The 23,414-nt window shown below is 43.6% G+C and overlaps 1 protein-coding gene across 5 annotated transcripts in view; it reads right to left on the bottom strand.

Moving 5' to 3' along the window:
- The window catches only part of PSTPIP1 (proline-serine-threonine phosphatase interacting protein 1), a 46,083-nt gene that overhangs the window by 3,127 nt on the left and 19,542 nt on the right, over nt 1-23,414 (bottom strand). For 2 of the 5 annotated variants that reach the window (XM_052671603.1, XM_052671605.1), the window contains 12 exons: nt 17,995-18,094; nt 17,338-17,372; nt 16,155-16,261; nt 14,224-14,286; nt 13,100-13,198; nt 11,200-11,245; nt 10,341-10,420; nt 7,858-7,956; nt 7,047-7,143; nt 4,223-4,304; nt 2,672-2,742; nt 675-775 (listed from right to left, as the gene is read on the bottom strand). In XM_052671603.1, coding sequence (XP_052527563.1) covers nt 675-775; nt 2,672-2,742; nt 4,223-4,304; nt 7,047-7,143; nt 7,858-7,956; nt 10,341-10,420; nt 11,200-11,245; nt 13,100-13,198; nt 14,224-14,286; nt 16,155-16,261; nt 17,338-17,372; nt 17,995-18,094 — 980 coding nt within the window. Of the gene's footprint in view, nt 1-674; nt 776-2,671; nt 2,743-2,763; nt 3,886-4,222; nt 4,305-7,046; nt 7,144-7,857; nt 7,957-10,340; nt 10,421-11,199; nt 11,246-13,099; nt 13,199-14,223; nt 14,287-16,154; nt 16,262-17,337; nt 17,373-17,994; nt 18,095-23,414 lie in introns of those variants that run through there. The other 3 variants (XM_052671606.1, XM_052671607.1, XM_052671608.1) reach the window with 3 other exon arrangements.

Raw genomic sequence — 23,414 nt, 5'->3', positions numbered from 1 at the left:
AATGGTATTATGCTGAGAGAGGTCTGAAGCCAGTGAGAGTTTAATACCCGGGTTAAGGATGCAGGTTGTGGTTTATAACACTCTTTTGGTACACAGGCCAAGTCTGCTGTGATTCTGCAACTTGCAACACTGATACTCTGTCGTTTCTGGGGATTCAGTCCTTCCCAGTGTGGAAGAGACCTCAGTTAAAACCAGTGTGTTATACTGGAGCAGGACTCTCCAGACGATGTGCGAGATCACATGGAGAGGAGTTCTTAATCAAGCATCCATCATGTAGTCTGAGATCTGCTATATAGCTGCACTAGAGTTTATAAGAGAGATCTCTACCTATTTTCTTACTCAGGGAGGACATTTCACAGAAAATGTAAGTTCAGAATGCTCAGTATTGCACATCTGGCCATCATCACCAAAATAAAGTTTTCCATGTGTCCTTAGGAGATTGCAACAGCTCAGGACCAATTTAGACAAGCATAATTACTTGCAGAGACTTATTGTTTCATCCTGGGCAGAGCACGGTCCAGTGATCTGTGCCAGCAGCTCTAGGTGCCCTCGTCTGAAAAAGGAAGGGAAGCTAACAGCTCCTTTGCACAGTTAATGCTTTCAAGATGTTTAGATCAGCATTCGGTTTTAAATCTGGCACTGTATGCAGTGTTTAGTTTGAAGCCTTTGTTTACCTGGGCTGTGTAGTCATAAAGTACTCTGTAGTCCTGTGATGATGTAGTTCTTCCATGTTCATTTACAAAAATGTCTGCGTAGACCCCATCTGTTTTCTCTGCTTGTGGAGAGGGGGGAAGGAAAAACAGAAACAAAGGGTTCAGTTGCTTATAAATGCATGGGATCATATGCAAGAGTTCACAAATACAAGGGTCTCTGTTCTCTCTCTGTCTGGAGGTGTAGAAAAGCTGCTGTGAACTGTAGGTAAATTCTCACACAAAAACTATGTGCCATTGATTGGGTGACAGTGCAGCCATTGAACCTTCTGGGAGGTCAGAAGCGTTAGCTTCATCCAGGTTAGGAAAAATGTTTACCCCGCTAAAGCACCATCGCAGTAGTGCAAAGAAGGAAGTACTGTGAGTAAATTGGTTTAAGATGTTTGCTACTGGAGATGTGGAATTCTGGCAGTGCAGTGATTCACACAGGGCTTTTCTTTTTCCTTTGAGAAAAGTGGAAAATACCGTGTTGGTGTGGTGGGTCATCAGACATTTTTCATTAGTTCATGTAGTTTCCATTTAGCCATTTGTCACAGATAGGACTTTTCTGAAAGAGATTTTAAACTAGCTTGACATAATTAAGGAAAACTCCTGTCATTCAGGAAGAGGCAGAGCTAGCGCTGTTGAAAAGAGCCACCTGGGTGTCTCCTGCTGTTTTTGTGCTCGTGATGTAACCACAGTGGTAAAATGGAAGAACCAAAGCCTTGCTGCTGTGGATGCTGTTGTGCTGACAAAGTAGTCCAGGACTGCTCTTGTGTATTTCCCAAGCACACCTTTGCTTTCAGAAGGGCTGTGTGGGGAAGAGAATGGCAGTCATGGTGTGAGCAGTCCAAACCTTCAGGGCTGGCTAAAGATGAAGGGGAGGGCAGGCCCTAATTGCATGCTCATAACCTGGTCTGTCAGCCCAGGTGAAAACACTGCCTTAGGAGGTTTCCAAAATGTGATGGCAACGGTGTGCTAAATGAGCAGCAAAGTCTACTTGGGCTCCACACAATATCTGAGTGAGAGATGGGCAGCCAGCAGGGCTCTTTCTGCAGTTAGAGGGAGATTATCATACCAGGCTTTAGCATAAGGTGCCACCACAGATGCTGTTTACTTGGATAAAGTCGAGATCTGCTGTTAAATCCAGCATTTGATGTAATATTGTTGTTTATTTCTGGTAAATTTTTCCATATGTAGTCATTATACAGCTCTGCAAGAGGCTAAATGCCTTCAGGCTGTGTATGTATGTGGATGCTGCTGCATGCTGAGTTAAGACGGCTGGGGTCTGGCAGGTCCAGCTGGTGCCTGATAGCTCCGGAGAGGCTCTGAGCACCAAGTGCAGCAAGTGGGGTAGCTGCAGCCTCATTACTGGACATCCAAGCAGGCAAGGTGTGCCTCGCAAAGGAAGTTGGCCTGAGTACGTTTAAAAGCTGTTTTAAAGGAACTTTTTGATTTCCTGTAGGCAGCAATCTCAGTTCAGATGTTCCTGGTTTAAATGAATAAAAAATGCTGTAAGCTGCTGCTTTCTGCATGGTCAAAATACTGTTTTAAATGTCCTACTGATATATGCCTGACTGCAAAGGTTGTGATAAGGCAGTCCAAGTGTGAAATGAGATGAATATTTGTATTCATAAGGCATGAGACAGATGTGTTAAAGACTTTAGGGAATTCCTTGTGCTTTTTAGAAGTAGCACATCCAACGTTAGGAGAATACTATTGTCTATAGTAAAACTGCATTGGTCTGAAAGCACGGTATACCCTTGCCCAGATAGAGGTCTTGAAGTTGTTACGACCCTAAGGTTATATGGATTATTTAGTACTTCAAACTGAGAAATTTGAGCTGAATTTGTTTTCAATCTGCTCGTACTCTTGCCTGACATCATGTGAACGTGTGCTGTAGAAGTTCTGCTCTGTGTTAAAGCTAGATTTAGCAACTGATGTTATACACATGTGGTAAATTTACTTCTGGTGAGGCATACCGAAAGGAGGGGCTGAAGGAATGACTCTTTCAGCATTGTTTTTGCTGCTTCCATGCAACAGTCCAGAGAATCTGCAGAACCAAGAGAAGTCAATGACAAAATGAGTGACCAGGACATTTCTTACAAGTCTCAGCTGTCAGACTCAACCTTCCCCCCATGTGCTGCAGTGCTGCATGGATATCATCTCTTCCTGCGGCCATCTACTTTCCTTTGTCTATAGATATTCTTATTTTCAGTTAAAGTAAATTCTAAACAAAACCTCAGAAAAGTTACAAGAGAATAAAATTCCTTTAAGGAAAGCTAATGCAATTCAAAATACAAAGCTTTTATAACATAACTTTCTAGAAATTGTGAAGTTAAGTGAAATTATTTTGTTTCCTTTAATTTTTTATTTTTTTTTTTAAATCTCACCTAGTTGTTTTCAACATCACAGCTGGATACTGGCTGGGACCAGGCCAAGTGAGAATATGGTTTAGGATATAGGTATAGGTAGCAATAGTATGGAGTGCTTAAAACATATCTGGAGGGTTTGATTTTTCAGCTGGTGTATGGTCATAGTTTCAGGAAAATGGATATCTAAGCTCAGCAATTTCTGAGCAACTGAGACTGAGCCTCTCAAGGCTGTTTGCTCCTGCAGAGCACAGTTGTATTCTAAATGGCCATACAGTTGTCTTCTGTAATTGCAGAGGCTGCAATGTTACAATTCATTATTATATAAAATCTTGTTTCCAACCAAAAGCCAAATATTGTGTGAACCTTATCAGCTTGCTAACAACCCCCGACCACATTTAAATGAAAGATCCCATCCCACTCTTTGTCTTTGCCGTATAATAAGGCTTGTCAAAATATTAAGCTCTCTTGCTTTTAAATACGATGCCATTCCTGCCATGTATTAGCCATTTTGGTATAAAATATTTAAACCAATAGCTCTACCATGCTGTTCTGCTGATATAACTGCATTCATGTTACTATATTTACCAGCCTAAATGGATTAGAAAAAGAAAAACACCTTCCTTATCATCACAGTTATTCCACTAAGTATTTTTTCCTTTGGTCTAGAGACAGTAGCTCTTTGTTCTGCTCAGCTGGGCGTTGCGATGCACTAAGCCAGGAGGTTTTGCTGAAAAGGACAGCTTTCCCCAGCCTTGGCTCCCAGCAAGGCTCACCTTTGCCCTCCCTTGATGGGAGCTTTTGATGCTGTGTGCCATGACTCACTAGGAAAGAGGAAATAAGTGAGAATGCTCTCCGTTGCCAGCTGACTAATTGTTTTATGAACTTGTCCTCTTGTCTCTCTTCCCACTAGGCCAAGGCAAAATGGTTCTGACTCCAGCTTTGACAGGTTTACTTCTTCTCTCGAGTTAACTTTTATTTATATGCAGCCATCTCTTGCTATAGTGAAGGGCTTTTCAGGTCCCGTTTACTGTCACAGAAGCATGGAATCACAGAATGGCTTAGGTTGGAAGGGATCTTAAAGATCATCTAGTTCCAACCCCCATGCCATCATCATGCACAGAGAAATGCTACTTCTGGGAACGAAAGTCTAGCACTCACCTCTTCATCATCCCACAGGTCTGGGTTGGGCTGTTACTTCTGTTTGGTTCTCTGTCATAGTAGTTCTCATATCCTATTGCACCTGCAATACGGCAAGAAAAAAAAATGATGTTCAATCAGGCAAAACCTATTTCTCTCAACCAGAGTACAGCCATCATTATAGCAGTTCAGGAACTGCTGGAAGAAGCAGCAGCATAACATCCATTTGCACTTGCCAGTAACGTGTTTGGAGCAGCTCAGGAGGATGTAGGTGCTTGACAAAAGCCATTCAAGTGATTGCATGCGGATGCACTCTTGGTAGAAAGGCATTCTTAACCTGGCACAAGCACAGTCGAGGTCCTGAGGAACCACTGCAACAACAGTGAGTAACCCTAATTCAGAATGCAGTTTAGCACATGACTGTTTCCTCTGTTTTTTTTGAAGCCTAGACTTTGTGGGTTGCAGAGCATGGTCGCTGTGAGCCCATGACCGTGTTCCTGATACAGTTGCTGGCAGTGTATTTTTTTTTTCCATAACACATTGAGCTGAGTATTTCTGTTGGAGCTGGGCAAATTTCTGAATATCTCTGGGAGCAGCAATAGCAAGAAATTTCCTGGTCTGTGCTTGTGCATGGCTTCATATCTTTCGTATCTTCACCTCCACCTCCTGAGAGCTGATTTGCTTTTTACTGCTGCTTACTACAGCGATAGCTTTCTTGTCTTGAACACAGTTATGTTACAGTCCTTTCATTCTCCCCTATGGTGTGGTTGAGGATGAAATTGAGCTTATTTACAAATCTAGCTTTCCAGATGAAATAGTTAGAGATGGATTTATTTTTCATCTTATAGCTGCCAGTGCAGTTGCTTAGAGCTGGTGGTCAGGCACCCTTTCTGCCTTCTCAGTGTGAAAGCCAAACAAATAGGAGTCAAATCTGATTTGGAAGCCCTGATAGCCTATTATCTCAGTTCTGATACCAGGTAATTAAATAAGATTTTGAACTTAGACTAAAGACTGTGTTGAAGTTTTCACATTGGATTAGCCAAGACCATAAACAGAGCAGGCACGTACAATAGTGAGTGCAAAGAGCTCCTACAACAGAAGCTCACAGTATTAAAGGATTTTTATTTTTATTTTTTACCATTTTAAGAGTCTGCATTTCTTACCCTTCCAGATTTTCTCCTGCTGTAGTTTCTAGCCTGTAATTCGTGTCATGACTAAGTAGAAGAGAGAGCAACAGCATCACGAAACCTAAAGGTTTGGTCAGGATGAAGATCTACCTCTACACAATGCAAAACCACACATGGATTTTTTCCCCCTGCACTGTGCAAATAATAAATGAGATGAACAGCTCACTGTGTGCTACTGTGCAAACTCATTAGCAAGAGCTGTAGAGGTACTAGGGTGTTACTTCCAGAGTATGTCACCTTCTAGAAGGTGGCAAAAAAAACCTGAAACAGCAACAACAAAAAGAAGCTAAACCAAGAGTCAGTTGTTTCTTTGCATTTCATAAAGCTCTCAAGAGTTTCTCCCACCTAATTCTTATTAGTCCTGACATAGCCAAGAACTGTTTGCAGAAAATGACCTAGGTGACTGCAGAATGAGAAATCTCCCATGAGGAGGGGAGAGAGGGAGCCAGCCTAGTTGAGAATTACAATTCTTTGTATACAATTGCAAGGTGCGTTTTCACTGACTGGAAAGAGAACTGTAGCTTTTCCTAGGTCAGTGCTCTTGTAGCAAACTTCAATCCCCTATGAGAAGAGGAATAATCTGTAGCAGCAAAATGACATCCAAGCACAAGCATCAGTGTATTAGTTTAAAAAAAAATAAAAATTCTCTAAGTCCTGATTCTTAATTGTCATGGGTGTAATGAGAAAAGGCTAAGCAGTAAACAAGCCTTAAGTAGCTCAGTGCTGGATTACTAGCAGCATCCAGTCCTGCTGAAGAAGCTGCCAGGCTGCTACTGCTGCCAGATCTGGGCTCTAAGCTGCTCCTGTCAAGATTATGCCATGGGACAGGACACTTGTACTACTGATGTTTGCACCTATAAGATCCCTAGCATGGAAGGCTTTTGTCAATATACAGTTTTCTTATACCAGTATGGCTTATTCCGTGTTCTGAATGGAAGTAAGCTCTCTTGTGACTCCTGAGTCAACTCTGAGGGGGTTCCTCTTTGGCATCTCAGAATAGCATTACAGCAGATTGCATACGTCTGCAGTCTGTGTACACAGATCAAAAAAATAAAGAAATGGAGGAAGAGATCTTTTCAGAATAGAGATCTGTCGTCAGCTGATGATGAGATGAAATAGGGAATTTTCTGTTCTTTTACAAAGGCTGTGAATCTTTGTTTGCTGCAGGCAGTGCAGGCATTCACTCAGTCTGTAAATATCTGATACTGCTTGTTGAAGTAAGAAGGTGTGGTTTGTATTTGGTCACTGGAATGTAAAATGACCTAATTTCTGATGATGTGTTTGGAGAACTCCTATCCTGGAGCAGCAGGTTTTCAATCTACTACTGCTGTTAGTTCTTCCTGTCATATTCTCCATTTCAGCTCAGAGATTTTGATCAGTAAAGTTGATGAAGAGGCTTCTTGTGGGTTGAGTGGACAGTCTGTGAACTTTACATCACTACTGCATACTAGGACAAAGCCGATTTCATTCAAAACTTTCCCCAGTTGGAGTCGTGTCCATACACAAACAGCTTGTTAAGAGAAGAAAGCGTCATTCCCACCATGGGTGAATGGGTGGTGGGAGCAGAGAATCCTTCCTTTGGCTTTCCCCAGTGGAGCGGGCTGCCCAACCACAGGCTAATGGCTGACTCATCAGCTAAGACCAAAAGGAATAATTACCTGGAGGTTGTGTTCCTGTCATTTTACTCTTAATGAAGTAGTCTATGTCTGACTCTACGACGCAGTCCTCCAAGCTTACCCGAACCTCTTCATACAGCTACAAAACAGAATTCAAGAATTTAATATTTAAGCTTTCATGTTGAATTAGCTTTTTGATGTTCTTCTAATGCTTTTTCTCTTTAAAACCACTGCAATTGGTACACGTCTGTCCCCCATGCAGACATTCTTGTAAATGCATCTGTAAATGCATCTTTTCATGAGAGGAGGAAGGAGACAGTCCAGGGCTTTTCAATGCAACTGACATATTTATATAGCAAGAGCCAGCCAGTGAAAGTTAAAACTCAGGCATACTGGAATAAGGAATGTGACCCACATTTTTTTTTTTTTAGGATGTGATCCACAAACCTTCAAATAGGTGGAAAATTTGAAGGAAAAAGCAAAAGGCCGTTATGGAGTGGTGTTTGTTTTATGTCTTCCTGCTCTGAGACCGTAACTGCCTGCCTTTCTGAAGGACGTGCCCAAGCACTCCTACTCAGCTGAGCAATCTGGTATTTGGAGGCACTACCCAACAAAAGAAGGAGGGCAGACATAGTGTTCATCACACATGCCACACATTATCTAAACCCATGTGTCTGTTTTTCATCTGGGGAAGAAGGAAGGAGAATGATTGAGAGGACTTCATGGAACATGCTAGAGCTGCACAACAGCCAGTTTGGTTGCATGTGCAGAGAAGGCCAGGCTAGTGCTGTGCTTCCAAAGGGCTCCTGCAGTTTGTCTTTTGCATGTGAAGCTCCCTGATTTTGGCCCCTACCTCGTCATCCTTCACACACTGCATAGAGAGCTGGTTGCAGTGAACCCACAGCGAGTTCCGGAGGATGGTGATGCGGTCACACTCCTGGAGCTGGAAAACCTGAAGCCAAAGAGATGTGAAGTAGTGCCATGTTAGTTGTATTGCAATATAGCACAATGCTGTCATGAGGGGTTGTATTTGTGCTAAAGGGAAAGCCAGAAATATCCATCTCTGCCTTCTAAAGTATCTTTCCAGACTTCCTCTTTGGAACTATTTGAGGCTCTCTGAGGTTGCATTTGCTCATTTCTAAGGTTGTTTTCAGGGTAAGATAAGATGTTTTTGTGTGTGGTTTTTTTTTTCTTTTTTGTCTCTCTGCTCTCTCCCTCATCTGTCTAATTCATTAATGTTGTACAGCTTACTGGATGTGCGGAGAGCGAAAGGGAGAGAACAGGATAAATATGTATTGAGATGGTGGAAGAAGCAGATAAACTATCTCTGAAAGCTTTAGAAATTGGGTTCTGTTGTTTTAAGTTCCAGTGTTAGAAGTAGAACATCGGTTTTTTGTTTTCTATGAGGTGTGAAAAGCTCAGATGCTTCCAGCCATCTGCTTGCATCTCCATTTGCTAGTAATTATGTCCAGAACACCACAAATGTATACAGTATTCAGCAGAATACTTGGGTGTGCTGCCTGCCATCGAATATCTTACTTAAAGATAAAAAGAGTCAATCGAGGGAGAGCCAGCTGGTGTTGGGATCAGTTTCTGAGAGAAACAGCTTATTAAGAGAACCTGCAGGGTAGGGAAATTAGTAGTTTGCTGTCCATGCAGAATAAAAAGCCTATGGATACAGTCTACCCCCAGGGGCTGTTCAACTGGGAACTTACCAGGCAAATGATGCCCTTGCAGGAAATGCAACTCATCAAAGGGAGAAACAGAGCGACTTGGGGTTTGTCAAACCCTTTGCATATTGCAGCTGCATGCTGTGATAGGCACATCTCTCATGCCATCAGCTTGTGCGACAGGCCTGCTTGTGAGCCCAGGCTGCTTGTGCCAAGGAGCACAGCCCAGCCTCACAATAAAGCTTGTCTCAGTGCTTGTACTTGCTAGCCAGGATTTTCAGGCTGTGGATGTCCCATGCTTAGCCACAGACCTTCACACTTCTAGCTTTTGTGCTGTGCAGCCAGAAGTTTGGGATCTTAAGCTGATTTTTTTCTATCAGTGAGCAGTTTAAAAGGTCTCACGAAATCTGCTCCTTCTACCTACAAGCACTTCTTAAAGGAGGAGGTAGAAGTGCCATTCCTTCATGAGTGGCTGTCGGAGCTAAGCAGTGGGCAGGCCGCAAGCTCTGTGGGCTACAATGAATTTAGCCATGTGGGAGAAAGTCTTCCAAGTCGTGGAAAGTTTTGCTTGTTTACTGGCTTTTTAAGAAGGGGAAATTGTGCATCTTGGGAAAATGAAGGCTTGGCAAAGTTTCCATAGAAAGTTTGCAGTGGCAGCCATGGGACTTTCCCAGTGTTCCCAGGTAGGGAATTTAAGAGGAAGCAGAGAACCAGAAAGCTATTTTATGTAGGAGTAAAGCTGGAAAGAAGTAAACATAACAAAACTGTACTTCAGCAGATGGACAGTGTACCTGAAGAATCATTATAACCAAGTGTGTGTCTGATCTGGATGTCAACCAGATGTGAGCTGGCATGCAAACCTTAGAAACCAAGAGCAAATCTCCTTGTCCATAGCAGAAACAAACCTCCCCCAGCCACTATCCTTCAATGGAAGAGATTAGTCCTTGGCAGGGAGCGAACGTTCTTGCAGGTGAATGTAACATGCTATGTGAAATGTACAGGCTACTCAGAACCTTGTTTGCTCTACAATGATGCTACCATGCTTTTTTGCTTAGTGTGAAAACTTTCTTTTTAATCTGCATTGAACTTGTGATATTTAACAAACAAAAATCAAACAAGCAAAAGCTGTCCTGCAAGAAACCATTCTGAAAACTTCCTGCAAGACATAATTTGGAGGGAATGTTTGTTTTTAATGGGCTGATTTAGCACTTCTTGTTTCCATTCTGAAATTCATCTTATAAAAGAAGTGAATTTTCATGTGTTCCTGTTAATCTTCTACTGAAACTACATTCTGACAAAAAGCAGTTGCAAAACAATCTTGGCTATGATAGAGTATCATCATTAGAGCTAGTGTCTTAAGTTCCATTATAGGTGAAAACTGGCAAGAAATGCAAGGTTGTACAAGTTCATATATTGCTCCTTGCCTCAATCCTCTGCACTTATTCCCTTCCTGTATATTTACTTACACACGCTGAACAAACAAGAAACATGGAAGTGAGGCATCTAGTAACTACGTCTGAATCTGTTCTAGATTCTGTAGTGCAAAGACTCAGTGTAAAGCAAACAGCAAAGCCCTTGAGATAATATTTGAGGACCCAGATGGGTATCTGTAAGTAGGATAAAACAAAGAGCACGCAAATATATTGCTGTAAAGGTCAGTGTTTACCTCACAGGTTTTAATATGTTCCTGTTCCCACTCTGTCCTGGCCTTATCCAGCTGCTCAATGTTCTGTCTGTACACATTCTCTGTAAATACAGACACACACAATAGAAACCCAACGGTTAGGCAAGAAAAATGATAGTCTTCCTCTTTTTCCTCCCATTAGGATTTTCTTGTGGCTCTTACTCTGTCAAACCCCAGGCCTGAAATAAGTCATGAGAATGTGTGAGCTTGAAACTGATAGTCAGCAAGTGTGTGTGTGTATACACATATATATATGGGGAGGGGGAAGGGGAATTATGTAAGTAAGGTATCGTGAGTCCAGGCCATGCCCATCCTTTGACTCAGCCAGTCAGGTAAACCATGCAATGTAGTAAACTTCAGTATGAGCAGTGAGTGCCAAGGCTGAGTTCATGAGCCAGCGCGGAGGTTTGCCAGCGTTCTCCTTTTGGACAAAACACATCGAGTGTGTTTCTGGCTGACGGATGTACCCTTGCTGCTGTGCTCATGCACAGGGAACCCAGGGACTGTGTATCTGGTTTAGGTTGGCTTGGGACAATGAGTGTCACTGTGCTTTCAAACTTGTTTTGAGAAGAGCTTTTTTTCCTGAGTGAAGTCCTTAAAGATGGTCTGCTGTAAAATCTTTAATGACAGCACGAGACTTGCATGTCCACAAGTGAAATTAAGTGTAGCTGATGGTCAGGCTTGCTTTTCTCTTCACTATAGTGTCTTTGGGTAGATGACATCAGGAAACCTGACTTCAAATAGGGCTAGCAACACTTAATTTGATTGATGCTATCAAAATTAGCATGCTGGTTGATCTTTGCTGAGAAAAAAATCAGTTCTATTGCAAATAGAGTATCACCTGCTTCATGTGCTGCATCTCTGCATTGCTTGGCTTTGTTCTGACTCTGAAACAGGAAAAGAAAGAAACACTTCAAATTAATTTCCTGCATGTTTTGCTCCTGGCACAGTGTTCTGCTGCCTTCCTCCCTTTCATCTTACAGTGTTAAGGCTCCAAGTGCAAACAGTTCTTGGCTGCTCCACCTTTATAATCATAGAATCATTCATGTTGGAAAAGGCCTTTAAGATCATCTAGTCCAACCATCTGCTCTGTTGAGCATGTGCTATGGAGAAGGAGGGAGCAGAATTTCACAGGTGTAGACATAAGTCCACTGCCTGCAGGGGAAATCTGGCAGCTTATATCATCCTATCCAGGGATCCCTGCTGTAGGAGCACACTGCTAGCGTGCTGCAGCCTGAACCTTGTGTCTGCTCTCCAGGTTATTTTCTAGAGTGTCCAAAGTGCTTTTCCAATAGGTATTTATAAGCAGAAATGTCAGTTAAAAATATTCATCTTCCAAGCTCCTCGTGCAATGCATATATGACAAGAATACAGCCTTTAAAATACTTTTCAAATGCCAGACTATTTCCCATAACAACTCAGAAGACTAAAAGCTAAATTCACTCTAAGCAGGGTTTTTTGGGTTTTCTTTTTTTTCAATCTGCAGCTTCTAGCAAATGAAAATAAGCACGTTATTGACAGCTCTGTACTCCCAGGTCTTTCTGCACAGATGGTGATGACAGTACATTAATGCACAGCTCTAGAAATCAGTATCACACATTCTTCCCCTCTGCCCTTCAAAGCAATGCTCAGGTAGGGGTTCTCATGACCATATTCCTCCTCACAGCTGGCTGGAAAATGTGTAGTAAACTGGAAACATCAGCTTCATTCTTATTTTCTTCCTGGCCCAAATTGTTTGCAAGTGCTGAGCAGAATTAAACAGCTGGCATTTCTTGTGAGATGCCTCTGTGCATTTCAATTGTGCTGGCGTTTGTGTGGAAATAATGGCAAGGAAGCACCCTGGGATTCCTCTGCGTGAAAGGACCTGGGTCAGATTTTGATACCACTGAAGTTACTGAGAGTTCTGGCGTGATTTCAGTAGGGCCAGGATTTCATTCCCCCTCCCTCTTTATGGCAAAGCTGGAAGGTTTAATTCATCAAAGATTAGGGAGCGAGAGAAATAAAATGTAAACTTCTGATGCTGTTTTTAGAGTCTCCTTCTTCCTGCTCCTCGAGATGATTTTTGATCCTTTTTGCTTACACTGCACTTATTTTATCGAGCCAAAGGGAGTTCATTTATTTTGTTTTCTCCATCTGTTCCACTGTAAAATGTTCCCATTAAAAGTTAGCAAATTGTCAGCAACAAGTATCAGAAGATGCAATGAAGGACAGCAGTGCCTTAATTTCCAATGATTTATTTTTGAGTTTGTAAATTTAGATGAAATTAAACTAAGTGTAAGGACAAAAAATGTAGAGAAAAAGATGCATTTTAATGTAAGATGCCATGCCTACTAAATGTAAGCAACCAAAAGGCAAAGCTAGCTGCGTGACATACATCCGACTCGCTTCTTTCTCGTGAATGATTTTGGAGAAAAATCTCATTCAGATTGCTTTCATGACTTGTAAAGCAAATAGGTCATAGCCTGGGATAAAGAAAACTAATGGGTTAACTCGGTCCTTCCCTTGGCCCACCACAGGGCAAGATCAGGGATGGCAAGTCCAGCTGAGTGCTTTGTGAAGGAAGGCCTCCTTGGGAAAGTGCTTCTTCCCATTTTGATTCTAAGGAGTTAATTAGATGGGAAAGCAACCCCTGGCATCTTGTGGAATGGGCTGTTCAATTGTGTTCTGTTGAACCTGGGAAGAGGAAAAACAGCTTTCTCCCTTTTAAGCATCTGCTGAATAGGTCTGTCTGTCTCAGGTACCTTTTCTGCTTGCTTCTGGTTGCCTGAAGCGCTCATGCGTTCAAAGGACTGCTCGGCCTCATCCGCCTCCTTGCACTTCTGTTCGTAGCTCTTCTTTGACTGTATCCAATTGAAATGAAATCACATGTGAGGCTTTGGGTTAGGGAAAAGGCTGGGCTGTCTCAAAGCTCCTAGAAACTGGAGTTGCTCATCTGGGGGAACAAATCAGCACCCAAGTTTTGGCCAAGGAGAGAATTCCCCGTGACGCCGGGAAGAGGCGCTTATTAAAAACAGCACTGAAAAGTTGTAGCAGAGAGGCTAGCAGTGGGAATCAGACCCCGTTCTTACAGCCCTGAATTTCTTTGCTCCGTGTCAGTGCTGCCAGCTCCCTGCCCAGGTGGTCACTGCCATGGGTGCTCTGCACAGATGCAGCTCAGGCACTGTCGGTGCATCCAGTGCAGAGGGACCGAGTTGCAGCTAATGTGCCAGTGAGGATGGGTTGTCATTTCCACAGCGTGACTTGGATTGCCAGGTGGCTGATCCAGCACTCCGAGCTGTGAGACAGAACCAACCACACATAGGCAGCAATCTCAGTAGAGTTCTCAGAAGCAAAAGATATTTTTATTTGCACCAGAACTCCCTGTCTTAGAGCTTCACTTAGAACGATGCTGCATGTAAACTAAAATACTTAGTACAATTCCAGCTGTGGCACTGGCAGGTCTGCAACTGCTCTTTTTCAGAGGCAGTTGCCCATTGGAAACCAAACCCAGCTGTTGCAGTTCCTGTACCTGCAAAACTCCCTGCTGGAAAGGTTTCCTTCTGTTTACAAGGCTCAATTTTTTTAAAATTATTTTCATAGGCAGGAAAATGAGGTTTTCTCCTATAATTATCCTTGTCTAGAAAGAATCAAATCCAATCTGAACTGTTTCGGTTGATGCTGATTCCACATTTAGCTTTCTGAGTGCTCTGGGAGACTTCAGTGGGGGATGCAAGGAAGATTAGCTCCCTCCTGCCAGGAATCCCATCCTCTCTTACACACACATACACTCCTGTGCCAACAGAACACACACACACACACTGCTGATCTTTTTTCATGTGGTACAGTCTCAAGGTGGAGTGAGTTTGCAGAAAACCTCCTTGCTTACCTCCATTGCTTTCTTATAATGGGACAACTTGTTCTTTTGCATGCGCTCCATTGCAGACTCGTACTGTAAGAAACACAGGAGTGTGAGCATTTCTTTGGACATTCCCCCTTGCCTGCTGGTAGGATCAGGCAAGGCATTGGCAGTGTCTCTCTACAAGCCACGTGCCTGGGCAAAAAATGACTTCACTCTGCTTTTGCAACTGACAGGCTTCTCAGTGACACAGAGAGCATCAGGTAAAAAAAAATAATAATAATCCAAGATAATTCTACTTCAGTGCTTTCCATTAATAGCAGAGAGGATGTAGGTCTTCATTTTCTCCCTCCCTCATCCCTCCTTTTTTTTTTTTTTTTTTTAACCTTAAGGAGATTAATAGTGTAACACCCATCAGTGCCCATCAGCTCTGCTAGCAGAGCTTATTGCTGGTCCAAGAGCTCGATCTCGCATCTTTACAGACCAAACCACAGTCTCGCCCATGTGACCAGGAGTAATTGTCCATTTTGAACTCAAACGGTTCCTGTGTAATTTATATTTTATTGCTTCTGGCAAATTTATGCTCTGTGCCATTTGATTTCCACAACATAATCTGGTCAGCATTGGAAAGACGGTGCTGGATTTTCTTTTATAGCTTTAATTCTGTTATGCCCAGCCTTGTGTGACCATGAGATATGCTCCTATTTGGCAGGGCATGGGTTTCTTCAGTGGGACTTCTGGTCCTTTGATCTTTACATTCTACTCAAGCAAAACTCCCTCTGGGGTCACCCAGAAGCGTGCTTGACATCAGGCTCATAGCACAGTCCCGATGGCAGCTGCAGCAGATCCAGCACAAACACAGAACAGTGTTATGTGAGATCTCCAAAAATGCTGACACCTTCCAATATGTCTGAGGTTGACTTCCTCACAGCCACGTGCTGAAGGAGAAAACATCTTACAATGGGTCTCGAGACTCCAAAGGAGTTTTGAGTATTTTTCCAAGCCCCTATAACAGTTTCCATTTGAGTTCCAAGCTTATTCTTTTCAGCAGGGAAAAGCCTCTCTCTCTTTACAGATCCTAGTGATGAGATGGGGACGAGGGAGGCAAACTCTGATGGCTGGGTGCACGCTGTCTTTGCCTGTGTGATTTGCTGTGTGCATCAAATCTCAGTAGTAGCACTGGTTTTACCCCCTGATATTCATAGTTCTGTGCTGCTCCAAGCTCCTGTGTGTCTGGGTTGTGGACATGAGAATGTTGCTGTATTGGACGTTGCTCGTACACATTTACCTTTACTTAACATTGTCCAAGGTCAGGGTATTTGATTATACTGTTCCCTCAATCACTGCTTTCAGTGATGTCAGCTCTTTGTCTTCAAGCCCATGGAACCAGAGGTGTAAGAGTGACCACTTGTCTCCATTGAGAGCTTTTTTGTTTTTTTTCCTGGGGATTTGGAGATAATGAGACCACAGAGCATGAGATGGCTTTGAATGTTCTCTGAACTTTACTGCACAGCATCAACTTGATGCTATTCTAAGTATTCGGCGTATGTTCTGCATTCTGCTTAACAATCATTTTCCTCCTATGATTTTAGATGCATATGTTATCTCTTTATTTTAGTGCATGTTAGAGATCATGCAGGATCATGCCAAAGCAATGCAATTAGCAAGGATATAAAAAAGAGTAAAGGATGGATTAAGTTCTTACATGAATAAGAATAGCATCAGCAGTTACAGCAGAGGCAGTAAAAGTGACTAAAGCCTCTGCCTCCGGAGTTCAGAGCATTACTTAATTTCCAGCTGGGATTAGAAAGAGGCTTTCTTCCACAGTCTAGTGTGTGGAGAGAGAAGGGTAACTGGGCACATTTCATTATCTTTTGCAGTATTCACAGCCTATGGCTGAAGATGGGCCGTCAGAATGGACTGCTGACCCAACCTGTATCAAAGATTGGCTGGTTCCTCACCTTTTTCCTTTGTTCCTTCTGCCTTTCTCGGAACTCCTCTATTCCTTTCAGTTCATCCTTCAGCATTCCTGCCAGCTGGATATGAGAGTTTCCAACGCTTTCAATTTCTAAAGCAGATCAGAATTCATGTGCAGTCAGTGGAAAGAGGTGAAGTCTCATTTTTCAGGAGATATTTCTAAGATCTGGCTGCTACATACAGCTTGCTCCAAACAGAGCAACCTTCAGCAAAGAAGTACATGTAGAAACATGAGGGGTTTGACATTGCTGAGGGTGCTCACAGCCTGAATTGGGGCCTACTGCAGGTCCTTTCAGTGCTCACAAGTGATGTGGGCAAGACCCCTTGCTGCAGAATTGGAGCACCTGCTTGGAGCTGTTTTAGCAGGTGTAGGATCTCCCTGCGTTTCTTTCTGGCCCCATTTACTCGAGCCACAGGTGTTGTGGTGGTGGGGGAGGACCTCCATTGTCCCTCTGGTGTCTGCCTTCCCTCCACTACATTCTCTCTGCTTATGGGAGCTGCTTGCCACTTGCCCCAGCACAAATGTCAGCAGGGGAGCTTGCAAGCTGAGAATTTCCAAGGGTCAGCTAAGCTGGATTGCATTTCAGACCATCTGACTGATGCTGTTTGAAGTGGCTGGCAGCTTCTCTGCATTTGTCAGCTTTGGTGGCTCTGGAATGAAGCCCTGCACTTTGCAAAACAGTTGAGCTTCTCCCTTCTAGGCTCTAAAAGTACCTTAATTCACCAGCTGCTTCTGAAAGAGTGCTTTTGTTATCTGAACAGCAGGCACCAATACCCAGATAACGCTGTCCTACTGGCTATGACAGTGTGAAAGATTTTAACTCTGCCCTGGGCACTTTTAGAAAGCATCCTATGGATGCATGTGGATGTTAGTGTCTTGTAGAAAAGGGAACAGAGCTGGTATTTTGCAGCTTGATCTGGAGAAAAATAACTTGAGGAGAAAGCCATTTTCTGTGCCTCTGGGGGCTGCATTCAGTGCCCAGACTTGGAGGATGACGTGAGTGAGTGAGTGAATGTGCTTTGCCCCCCACCCTCCATGCTCTGTAGAGGAACAGGCTGAGATGGAAAGGTTAACGATATAAGAGGGAGAGGATGAAAGAGCCCAGAGGGTGCCAACACAGTGTGCCTGCCTGAACCTGGATCACAAAGCAGGATACGAATACTTACGTTGCTTGAGCTTCTCAAATGCTGCCTTCAGTGTGCTGGGAGATAAAAACAAAAGCGCTTCATTAGCACAGGCTTCTAAGGATGGGTTGGGAATCTAGAGGCAAAACTTTCCCTCAGCCAAAAGATCCTCATAGAAATAAAGCTCTTAACAGCCTTGCAATAAAAATTGACCATGCTAAGAGACGAAAAAACATCAACCTGTTACACTATGAAATGCAATAAAATGCTCCACGAAGCAAGGAATTGCAGAACTCCTTACGCTCACCCTCTTTTTTTTAATCAGTATTTGTAACTGTGAACGTTCTGTTCTTCCACATTACCAATGTGTGCAAGTCAAGTGAGTGAAATAAGGGCGGTCAAGGGAAATTGGGCTTCGGAGCACTGGAATGCAGAGAAAGCAACCCCACCCTTCGTGGTAAGTGCAGCACGGTGAATGCTTCCTCCTTGCTCACCCTTGCAGATGGAGCAGCAGCCTCCCTGCTGTGCTTTCATAGCACCCCCGCGTGGTGCAGCTCCTCGCCTTTAGGAGATGCAGCACAGAGAGCCGAGGGAGTTGATGTTCCCAGCGTGAACGTGCCGTGCTGTGAAATCAGCCCTCGGCACCTGGCTGTGATGTACAGCCTGGAGAGGAGCAAACACTGATGCGGTGCTGCTCACCTGGATGGAGGTGCACAGCTAAGGCAGCATAGTGTTGCAGGAGGACGTGAAGGGGTGATTATAGTTCTCTCGTTGTCCTGGCTTTTTGCAATCCAAAGTCCTTTTTAAGGAGGCAGCATGAAGATCAGCAGAGGGGCAATGAGAAAGGAAAGAGCACCGTTTGTGAGTCACCTTCGGTGTAATGATGAGCTCTAGATCCTGGCTGATAGACTGGAAGGGTGTCTTCATGCACAGAAGCCAATATTACACTGTGATTTGGAGGTTTTTCAGACTCAGAAACCACCTCCTCAGGCCCTAGGCTGTATGGTTCCCTGAGCAAAAATGTTCTGCAGAGAGTCTCTGACTTCCTCAGGTGGGAGCCTGGGCAAAAACCTCCAAGATCTCCTTGGCTGAACCACAGCTATTAGGGGAGTCCAGAAGAGGATGCGTGTGTCTTCTTAGCCATGTGCAGATGGGCAGGGAAATCCTGCATCTCTTGGCATGCTCCAGGAGATTTAAGAGACACGTGGAGGATACAAATAGGTTAATTTAAGATGGGCATCTTTTTCCTAACCGTAGCCTGTAATACCACGTGGCCAGGCATAAGTAAAGTGCTCAGGTGATGGGAAAGGATGGATCTGTCCTCAGCAGTAACTGCCCTGCGATCCACTTCCAAATCTTTGCTTTCAATAAGTAAACATGAGTATTCATCTACTTGTTGGGCTCCTGCAGCATCCTCTCAAGGACGTGTGTATGGTAAAATCAATCTGTTTGTGACAGTAATTATCCCAATAATATTTAATCATTTTGAAGTTTCGCTCACTTTTCCTTCTGTACCCTGGTTTGCATAAAATGAGTCTAGCGTGGGACTTGAAACAATTTTCTCAACATAAAGGGGAAATAAAGGATTTATTCCAAATCCTTTAATTAAAAGGTCTAGATCAAGTAACAAGTTGGATATCAGCAGCTGAATTAGATTTTTTCCCTACTTACAACCTCCAATGGATTATTTTGAAAAATTAAATGTACACATGAAATAAAATTAGCTTTAAATGTGGACTTCACAGCGGGAGGTGGAGAACGTGCTAGCAGCATCATCCCAGAAATGAGTAAATACTGAAATTGTAAGAACAGGGGACACTTGCAAACCACACATACTAATTTATGTGCTGTGTTCATCTGTTTTTCCCAGAGATCTTTTCATCAGCGTTGGTGATTCAGGTTTTATACCAAGACTGACAGAGTTGCTGTAATGCATACTGAAAAACAGCTCATCCTCAGTACATATCAAGGACAAAAGCAGTTTGTTGCTTTTCTGTCGTTGTTTCCAGGCATAAGAGCTACCAGAGTAGTCAGTGATATTAAGCTACACATATAAACTTTTCTTATTTTTGCTGGCTCTCTGTAAGCATTAATCTGTCTTCTGGGACAAGAATGCATCTGGCTGTGAGCCAGAGAGATACCTGCCTCATGCACAGTATTTAATTGCTAATTCAGAAAGCTCTGGTCTCTTGCTCCTGCTCTGAGATCCAGCCAGTTCCCCAGCTGCTGCTTAGGCTAAGGCCATAGTCAGCAGGTAGATTGGAATAGACTTAAGCCATTTCCTTCCTTATTTTTATAATTTTTTTCTGAAATCAATCAATCAGATCCCTTATCCTTATGGGGCCTGAAGGGGTAGCAGATATGTCACTGAGCCTAGTTACGTCTGCAGGAAGGTAAGTAAATCACATCTTGACCCACAGAACCAGCAGGTACTCCTTTATGACTCCTTTATGGGCTGCAGGGAAGCCAGCCCATATGTGCTGGCTGCAGCAGCAGCTCTGTAGGTGAGCTTTTGCTGCTAGGTGCTCTGATTGTATCAGTGAAATATATCATTTCAGTGCTTTGAAGGGTTTATGGCAGCACCTCGTGTAGCAGAAATACACGAGAATTTTAATTTAGATGGCCCTCCTGTGTATATAGTATATATACACAGTGTATATGTACTACTTATTACCCATCCCATCTGTGTTGGTGTGACATTTGTATAAGATTGGGAAAGGCTTTATTCCAAAGCATTGAAAATGAAGGTATGTCACTCTTAGGGATACTTGTTCACAGTCTCTTGTCCTTCCAGGATGTGATCCTGCTCAGCACCGTGGCAGTCTGTTGTAGCACCTCTCTGGCCAGCTTGGAAAGCCTAGGGGTTGAAAATAATTCGAGAAAAGCTGCAGTTTGCCTCTTCTCCTCTTTCTTAAATTCCTCACTTCTGGTGTTTCTGTGGCAATTCCAAGCACTTCAGCTACAGACAGCACAGCCTTTGCTTTGGGCATCCCTGCATGCGGGCTCCTGCAGGTGTCACAGTTACACGAATTCATCGTGCATGTTTGTTAAGGCTTCCCCTCAAATGTTTAAAGACTGCATTTGTTAAAACGAGTTTCAGATACAGACAGGATTGCCCCTGAATCTGCGATGATGGGGAACAGCCAGATCCAGAGCAGCGGCCAGTCTGCAGCAACTCCTGGTGATTTTTGCCATCTAGCGGCTGAAACGTTCTTCGTTTGCTGCAGAGGAATGGAGATGCTGTTGTAAAATAGGCGCTTTTTGGTGCTTGTTTTTTCAAGCGGAGAGGGAGGAAGAGGCTGGCAGGGTTTTTGAAGGAGCTGGGCAGTACAGAGAGTAGAAACTCGCTACAAGCACCTCGTGGTTTTACTATTCTTGCTCCGTAGATTTCAAAACACTTTCCAAAGTTGACTTTCCAAATCTACCTGGCAACCCAGGCTCTCTTGAGCACCGACCACAAGGATCTGTGGAATAGGACGCTGGGGCTGCCAGGCAGTGTGCTGCAATGGGGCTTGCTGCCTTCTTCACAGCCATGAGAGGTTGAATTGATGGCACCAGAGGCGCAGGTAGCTGAGCTCTCGTGACGTTGCTCTGCACACAGATATGCTCACTATGTACACTGCTGCACTGCTTTTTGGTGCCACTGCAGGCTCGGTGGTTTGGGTGGGTTTTTCCTGTATTTGCCTCCTCCCTCAAATGGAGACTTGTTCTGAGTAATTCATAGAGCCCCTTTACGTTTTGACACAGGAAGGCTCTTCTAACCGGAAAACCACAGCTCTTTTTAAATTTCCTTTCTTTTTCTTTTTTTCTTTTTTAGTCTCTGCTTGGTGAATAGAAGTGGAAAATAACTCCACCTTCCTTTAAAACAAGATCATCTTTTCAGTAAGGTTTCATTTCTATGCTGCTCTGTTCTTAGGGTAACATTTTTAACATTCTTTCTGAAGCTGGGAGAAGCCTCTGCCTGATGAAGTTCCCAGAGCAGTTTCCAGCAGTCCTGTTCCAGCTCTGCTGCTGGTAGCTTAGCTTAGTTTCTAATAAAGTGTTTCTGAAGCCAACGTGCTGCCAGTCCCATTGAGACCACAGTTAACATCTCTACTTCCTCCTGCCACATAGGGTAGACCCAGTGTGCCATTATTGACACTTCTTTCTGTGGTAGCAAGGTGTGGAGAAACAAATGCAGAAGCATCTACTCTCTATTGCTTTGCACTCAGACTCTCTGCACTGGGTGTACGTGCAGAGGGTGGCAGTTTGCTTTTAGGCAAGAAGATAACTCCCTCCCATGTCCTAGGCAGGCACGTAGCAGAGTGCTGCATGCAAGGACCCTGTCTGACATCATTTAGTGGAGACGTAGTGCAAGCAAGGAACTCATTTTTGCCTTGGTGTTTGTTTGTTCTCTGAGGATTAACGAGCAGAAATGCAAAGCCACCCAGTGCAACTGGAAAGACTTGTGTGCAGGTCAGCTGGGTGTGATGGCTAAGCCACCTGTGCAGGAGGAAAGGTACAGGCAGCACTTTGCTCTGTCCTCTGCAGTCCAGGAGTCAGTCTGTCTGAATTAGTTAGTACTGTGAGTCATGCCAGCCACTGTGCAGCAGGCTGAGCTCTGTGTTGGCTTGGATGGAGCTTGTCTTTTGTGAAAACAGCACCAAACACTCTAGTCCTGGGGTGTCTGTGTGCATGTTTTGCACTTGCTACTTACTTGAGTACTTTCACATGAGTGTGAGAAATAGAAGCAGCCCCAAGCTGACTGGAAATGGGGTTGCATCATTCCCAGGGTTGGCCTCTGCACTAATCGCACCAGACTTTGCTGGAACAAGGGAGCAAACCAGAACCCTTATGAATCCAGGATTATCTATCAGGCATTCAAACCAATGGATTAAAAACATCGAAACAACGTAGGTGCTTTAACATAAAACTAAATTTCCTCATCTCCTGGGAAGAGAACAGCGCAGCATTTGTCCTGGACACTGGTGAACTTATCTAGCCTGGGTTTAATAAGAACTGAGCAGAGGTTTAGGTCTTTCATGTAGATGCTTGAATTTGTTTCCGCAGCATCCTGAAAGCTCAACACACACGTGAGTGTATAAACCCTGTACAGCTTCAAAACATTCAGTTGGAAAGTATTAACAACAGAAGAGTGTGACCTTCCAAAATGATTTTTAGCCTCAGTTCAGAAATGCTTGCTTTGTGAGAACAGTACAGATGTTTCTGTGTATTACATGACAGACAGCCTATATTTGTACACAGGAAGCAGCAGCCTGGCATTTTGTTACAGATGCCCTCACCTTGTGTTCTCTGAAACTGCAGAGAAGGGCAGAGCAGGAACAAGCTTGAAGGAACTGCCCTTTCCCGGGGTCTGAAGGAGATGTTAGTGGAAAAGAAGGAAAGAAAAGCAGAGGGATTCATATACATAAGAAGAGACAAGCAGGGCAAATGACAAATATAGCTGTTGTCAGACTGGGCAGAATTTAACCAGCTCCTGCATGTTTACATCAGTTGCTTTACAGAGGATACGAGTTCCCAGAGGCTCTGTTTCAGCTGAAGCAGAGGACGTGCCTGAAAACTGGGCTCTGTAGTATATTTTTTATCATATTTTTCTGCTGAAGAGTTGCCCAAAGCTGTTGCACAGAAATTCCCAGTCACCTTGCAGGATGTTTCCTCTCAAAGCCTGAGCTCTGCTGAGAGTTATCTATTGTGTGTCAAAACATTGCAGATTTGGTTCCTGTTTATAACTTAGCTGAAAATCCCACTTTCTGTGCATCCTGTCCCATGTGTGCAGCACAGGATATGGAGGCTACAGAAATATATGGCAGTTTAAGCATTGTAAAGTGTAGGTCCCTCTCCTTCATTGGCTATGGGTGTAACCTGGCCTTTGCTGAGAAGGCAGGGCTGTAGCTTTGTAATCATTCTTTTCATAGTTTGTTTAATAATTAGAGACTAGGAAATATTGATTCATGTATGTGTATGTGTCTCTATATACAAGCTAAAAAAGTGGGTTAACAGGGCTTTAAACTTAACAAGTGGAAATGAAGACATCTGAACGCCTGCCGTAGGGGTCCTGCTTTACAGGGGGGTTGGACTCGATGATCTCTCGAGGTCCCTTCCAGCCCCTACAATTCTGT

The sequence above is a fragment of the Tympanuchus pallidicinctus genome, unplaced genomic scaffold, assembly GCF_026119805.1.
Source record: "Tympanuchus pallidicinctus isolate F22 unplaced genomic scaffold, pur_lepc_1.0 scaffold12, whole genome shotgun sequence".
Taxonomy (NCBI): domain Eukaryota; kingdom Metazoa; phylum Chordata; class Aves; order Galliformes; family Phasianidae; genus Tympanuchus; species Tympanuchus pallidicinctus.
Note: the sequence above shows the minus strand (reverse complement) of the source record. Positions and strands in the feature narration are given on the sequence as shown.